This window comes from Vanessa cardui, chromosome 6, assembly GCF_905220365.1.
Source record: "Vanessa cardui chromosome 6, ilVanCard2.1, whole genome shotgun sequence".
Classification (NCBI taxonomy): Eukaryota; Metazoa; Arthropoda; class Insecta; order Lepidoptera; family Nymphalidae; genus Vanessa; species Vanessa cardui.
In genome coordinates, this window is record NC_061128.1 from 675,930 (window position 1) to 682,893 (window position 6,964).

At 31.8% G+C, this 6,964-nt stretch overlaps 1 protein-coding gene across 1 annotated transcript; it reads left to right on the forward strand.

The window, feature by feature from the left end:
• Positions 1 to 272: 272 nt before the first annotated feature.
• On the forward strand, positions 273 to 4,110 carry LOC124530566. Its single transcript, XM_047104771.1, has 2 exons — positions 273 to 487; positions 3,856 to 4,110. The coding sequence occupies exons 1-2, from the start codon at positions 296 to 298 to the stop codon at positions 3,997 to 3,999; spliced, it is 336 nt and encodes a 111-aa protein (XP_046960727.1). The 5' UTR covers positions 273 to 295; the 3' UTR covers positions 4,000 to 4,110.
• Positions 4,111 to 6,964: the final 2,854 nt, after the last annotated feature.

Genomic DNA, 6,964 nt, shown 5'->3' on the forward strand with positions numbered 1-6,964 from the left:
AATTAATCTTATCAATAAAGATTATAAACAACCCACTTAATATTTTCTGCACATTCTCACAATATGTGTATGCATATTAATAAATTTCACCTGTGCGAATTCAAGATATTAGTTTTTACTGCTGGACATTTCACGATCGTTTTTCGTGTGAGATTCGACTTTTACAGAATATATTTCACTGATAAAGGTTATCGATCATGAAGTATTGATAACTCAATCTATATATCGGCAAAATTCAATACTGTTTTCAGTATCAAAAACAATCACTCGAAGTAAATAATATTAAGCATTTAAGATGACTCTCGTGTCGAAAATTGTACTAGCTTTGTTTATATTTTTGTACATAGATTCCTGTAAATCGGAAAACTTGGTGCTAGGAACTAGTACTAACGCGCAATTGGCATATGCAACAAATGTTAAACTCGGATCAATACCATTCACGGTGCGAACCAAGAATGTTTTCTACAGTGAAAATCGAGTAATAAAGGTATGACTTTTTAAAATTACTAGCTGTTACAGTACGACACAACTTAGATGTAGGATCGGCAAAATTCGTAAAACCGATCACATCCGAATTAAGTACGCTATCCCAAATTATCAATATTTATTTCTTATGTGAATATGATCTTTACACAAACGTAATAACTTGTAATATCATATGACCACATATATTCGTCAATTTGACACATCAATTTACATGCACTTGCTTCCTTTGACGCTAGAATCTATAGCGACGAATAGCGTCGAACGGCGCGATAGGGAGCTATTTCTATTGGTTTTATAAATTGGTAGTAATTGGTTTTATTGAATTTGCCGATGCTACATCTAAGTTGTGTTGTACTTTGGATTACTTGCCAATTTAATTTCGATGTGAGCGCACTGTGACAAGGAACGTGCCATCTCGAAACATGTGCTTTCTATTAATAATGACATTGAAATCTGATTGGTAAATAATAATAATGTTACCAATGATTGCTAGTCTGTTCAGTAGAAATAAAGCTGTACGTGGTGGCTCTTTAATACTCCTGTGTAAAAATATAAAATTTAAAGAACGTAAAGATATTGTGAGCCTTTCTATTGAGCAAACTATAGAAATAGCCTGTGCAGAGCTTGAGCGTGTCATTGTTGTATGCGTATACAGTGTCTACCCCCTAGTGGATTATATGAATTGATTGAAAATATATTGGACAATGTTCTATCTTAATTATATGGATCTAATAAAGAAATTATAGTTTGTGGAGATTTTAATATAAATTTATTGCATAATTCAACCACAAGTATTAGATTCAGATCTTTGTTAAGTTCATATAATCTGGTAAATCTGTTCTAAGAACCAACTAGAATAACAGATTCCACAGCAACTTGCATTGATAACATATTTGCTACCTATATTCCACAAAACAAAATTATTATTAATAACCTAAGTTCCGAACATTGTGGACAACAAGCCTTATTTAATTTTCATGTTAAAAAAATAAGTACTTCTGTAAATATAATGTTTGTTCCTTTGACCGCAAGTCGTATTGAGAAGTTTAGAAGTAATATTACGGCTAATCTCCCTCACATACATTTCAATGATAATCCTAATGTATTATATAACAATCTATTTAAATTAATTAAAAACAGTTTTAAATCTATATTCACTTCTAAAACAGTAAATACAAAAAACTTTTTAAAATTCAGTGATTGGGCGACTATTGGAATTCATAAAAGTAGGCAACGAATGTATGAGCTTTACAATGAAAGAACGTACAATCATAGTGCCACTTTTGCCAAATATGTAAGTAACTATTCTAAATTATTTAAAAAAGTGTGCTTTTTGGCAAAATCTTTAACTATAAAAAATAAAATTAAGAATGCACATAACAAGATAAAAATGACTTGGAAAATTATTAATTGTGAAACTGGTAGAGTTGGCAGTTGCAACTCCGAATTGAGCCTGAATTAGAATAGTAAAGTAGTAAATAGTCAAAAGGAAGTTGCTACAGTTTTTGCAAAATTTTTTGCTGACATACCAGTTTTGACAACTAAGTCACTTATTTCTTCTCCAGATGTTGCCGAGTCATTGATGAAAGAAAATGTAAGAGCTTGTAAATATAACTTTAATTTTACCCTTGTAAACCCCAATGACAAAATACGCGCCTTTAAGTCACTAGACATCAAGAAAACAGCTGATTTATGGGGTATTTCTCTAAAGGTGATAAATTCGATTATTGATGTGATTGCACCTTTTCTTGCTTTAATGTTTAATAGTTGTATCCAACGTGGTATATTTCCTGACCTGATGAAACATAGTAAAGTTATTCCAATATTTGAATCTGGTAGTTCTTCAGACCCCAATAACTATAGGCCAATTTCAATTCTACCTAGCCTGAGCAAAATATTTGAGAAAATAATTCTAAATCAATTATTAGAACATTTTAACAAACATAATCTGCTTCATAGTAAACAATTTGGATTCACGAGGGGTCGCTCGACAACAGATGCTGGTATCGAGCTTATTAAGAATATCTATGAAGCCTGGGAAGAGTCACGGGATGCCTTAGGGGTTTTCTGTGACTTATCCAAAGCCTTTGATTGCGTTCAACATGAGACTCTGGTCAGGAAACTTTATCACTATGGAATTAGAGAATGTGCGCTTGACCTTCTGACTTCATATCTTAACAATAGAATTCAGAGGGTTGACGTTAAAGGAAAAAGGTCTCCTGGGGTCTCAGTTGGTATGGGGGTCCTTCAGGGATCAATTCTTGGACCTTTTCTGTTTCTAACATATATAAATGACTTGCCCTTTCTTGTTGGGAATAAACATGATATAGTATTGTTTTCTGATGATACCTCCTTAGTTTTTAAAATTAATAGAAAACAGGTACAGTACGACGACGTAAACAATGCTTTAGCTGATATAGTACATTGGTTTAGCGTAAACAATCTTAGGCTTAATAATAATAAAACAAAAATTGTGAAATTTAGTACACCAAATGTACATAATGTAAAAGTCGATGTACTCATTAACGGGGAATCTATGGATCCAATTGATTCTGCTGAGTTTCTTGGCCTTACTGTTGATGCCAAGTTGCAATGGGGATAACGGATTGGCGAGTAGACTGAGTTCTGTGGCATTCGCGGTCAAAAAAATTAGATTATGTACCGATGTTGATACGGCTCGCTTAGTATATTTCAGTTACTTTCACAGTATAATGTCATACGGTATTATGTGTTTATGATCGATAGCACACCTTGGGAATGAAACGATCGCCTCCTGGCTATTTCAACTCATATTAAATTGTTTAAATAATATATGAGACAAATAAAAAAAAAAAAACCCCGCTGAGTTTCTTTCGCCGGTTCTTCTCAGGTCAGGGTTTTTTGTTTTCCGAACCGGTGGTAGTGTTTCAATTGACCATTAATAAGAAAGTGTAATGCGTCTATATTGAATAAAGTTATTTGAGTTTGAGTTTGAATGCATTACGACTAGTTAGTACGAGAAAATCTCTATCGCTGAAAAGTTAACCCTGATTACACATAATTTATAACAAAGGATAGTTTTAGTTCATACTTAAGACTAAGGTCATTGGATTAAAAACCTTTTCCTTATACGATAACCTATGTTAAATTATTTTCATTAAAAAAATCTTTATAATAAACTAATAAAACAAGAAGAAAAATTCAAAATAAGAAAATACTCTTATCTGCACACTACCTAGTATTTATAATCTACTAAGTAGTAACAATAATGTAATTAATATTATACTCGAATTCACAGACTTAGTATAGTTGTTCTGAAGATAGTCGGTGTCGTTCAATATATACATTTTAACAATTTATGTATTTATATTTATGATTACTTTTTTACAGGCGATATCGGCTATTGACATGCTTAACAATAAGAAGAGCAAAGCAAAAGTGACGGCTGGTGGAATCGGTTCCACATTCACGAATATTCAACTGAAGAGCGAGAGGGGGGAGGAGCTTAACTACCAGATACAAATATTTGTTTGACCGTAATAAAAAAAAATTAAAATGTAATTAATTAACTACGATATCCAAACATACCTACTCTCTATAATCTAGCACGGCTCTGGATTGTGGTAAATATAATTAAAAGAATTACTCATGTATTATTTATTTTATAATGAAAACAAAGTCAGTGTGGACCACGTCTTCCAAGAAGACGACAAGCTTGAAGTCCAGCGTAGATCTTATACTTATGTTTAGTAAAGATATAAGAAGCCCAAATGTAAAATGTAAAAATCGCACGTGTAACTGCTGTGTATGTTGTAACTTAAATAAGAAAAGATATTTTAAATATGTACAGAAATATTGTGTTCTGAAATTTCTAAATACATGGCAATAAACCCATATATATTTGCGCAAGTTGAATTATAATAATCAATACATTTACTGAGAAATTGTTTATAAAATGAGAATAATACTTAATTGGATTTACTATATAATTTGTAACAATTTAACTTAAACTTAAGTACTTAAGAACATCTGAAGTGCAGCTAACTTTACCAAGGAAGTTGATTAAGTATAAAATTTTAGATAATGCAAGTTAAAAATATACAAAAACATTCCTATTGAATTTTACATTTTATGTATAATAAATTACTAAATATGATCCAGTAAAGTTTTATTTTAACTCAGCAATTAGATATTTTGCAAATAATTTATTGACATCGAATTGAATTTTAATTAAAAAACTATTGAAAACAAATTAAAAGTAAATAACTTTTTAAAGTAAATACATAATTTTTTGTTTATGCTGTTCACCGTTGAAGATTTCATTCGCCTTTAACCAATCAGAACTGAACCTAAATGTAGACTTGTAAACAATTGTGAACTTCATAGGATAAGAGGAAAAGTATCAAGATTAGTTGAAAAAAAATCAACATAAAAAATTGCAAATGAAATAAAAGCTTGTTAAAAAAATAGTATGTATTAAAAATGATATTCCCATAAATGGGCCATCATCTCTCATTCCACACGGTTACCTTGAATGGCTTTATACGCAGAGAGTAAACGCGGAGCGTGCTTCAAACGCGACCGGGTCAACGATGGACCACGCTTTAAAAAATTATCACACAAATTTTTCTTTCCTAAGCGAAATTCATTTCCGAAGTATCTTTCGAGAATTCTTAAATTAAAAATGATGAAAAGTTAAAAACATTTCTGTTTTTTCTATGAGATAAATAGATGACGTCTGTTGATATCTGTATTTCTTAATCTTGTTATATACTCCGAAGAGTTGTGTCCGCGAGCTTGTACGCTTTTTAAAATAACAAAAAAAAAAAATTGTAGCCTATGTTACTCCCTAATATATCACTTATCTGCCAGTCTAAACTCCCGTCAAAATCCGTCCGTCAAAGATTAGCCGGACCAAACAGACACACACAGACCGACAAAAATTGTAAAAAATGTTATTTTGGTATATGTACCGTGTATAAAACAGATGATACATGCATTGAGTAAAAAAGGGCTGTTTTAATGTTATAAACAAACACTCGAATTTCATTATATGTATAGATATTATAAATCTGAGAGCATGTTGATTTGTTACTTAACAATAAGTAATATATATAAACTTCAAGCACTAATGGAAGAATAATGAATAGAGGATATAATCTACAAAGATATATTCGTACAAAGCTTATATATATCATGCAGATTTGGAGTCATCATCATCATCATCAGCCCTTTTTTGTCCACTGCTGGACATAGGCTCTCCAAGTGCACGCTACAGTGGTCTTTCTCCGGCTACTCGCATCCAGCTCATGCCTGCCGCCTTGCGTAAATCGTCACTCCACCGTGCCTGATTTGGAGTAGTCAAGTCTATCAGAAATACAAAGCCAAACGTATTAAAAGATTATTTAAATATACATAGAAGCGAATAAATGTAATATAATAGGTATATACAGTACAGCGACGAAACATGAAATATTAATTTAAATTTTCAAACAGTTTTAAATTCATCTCAGAATAAAATAAAGTGCACTTTGAAATTAGTAAGATTACGCTCTAAGTACGGTACGAGGTCATCACTTACCCCGATGACATAGTTTTACTTTAGCGTAAGGAGAACGCTTACTAAAAACTTTTAAAATATTTATTTTCGACCCGTCTTTTTATCTCACTTAATATAGCTTATATTATGTTAATTGTAGCATAATAATTAATCATTCTTTACCTATCTTTGACTGTGTTTTCGACCTAGTGACTAACAAAGAATATTCTCAATCTCCAAATCAAGTAAAAAGAGAGAATCTCCTCTTCATTGATCTCATTTCAGCTAATGTAGAACTTGCCGTATGAACAGATTATAAGTTTAAGGAATACGAGACTCATAATTGCAGTTACTATCTTTTCAATCATCATTTTTGTAGTAAGTTTATAAACATTAATGTACGTATGAATATGGTAACAAAGATTCTATGCCTTTTATCTATAACCAGCTCATTTACCGTTTTAATCTAAATATAAAACAAAGTAGTAATTGCTCTTACAATTACTTGGTGGTAGGGCTTTGTGCAAGCCCGTCTGGGTAGGTTAGGTTAGGCACTCATCAGTTATTCTATCGCCAAATAACAGTACTCAGTATTGTTGTGTTCCGGTTTGAAGGGTGAGTGAGCCAGTGTAACTACAGGCACAAGGGACATAACATCTGAGTTCCCAAGGTTGGTGGCACATTGACGATGTAAGGAATAGTTAATATTTCATACAGCGTCATTGTCTATGGGTGATGGTGACCACTTACCATCAGTTGGCTCATATACTCGTCCGCCAACCTATTCCATAAACAAACAAAAACAAGTTTATAAACATTAATGTACGTATGAATATGATATCAAAGATTATATGTCTTTTATCTATAACCAGCTAGCTCATTTACCGTTTTAATCTAAATATAAAACAAAGCAGTAATTTCTCTTACTATTGACTATTATAACCTTAATGCTTTCAGTTA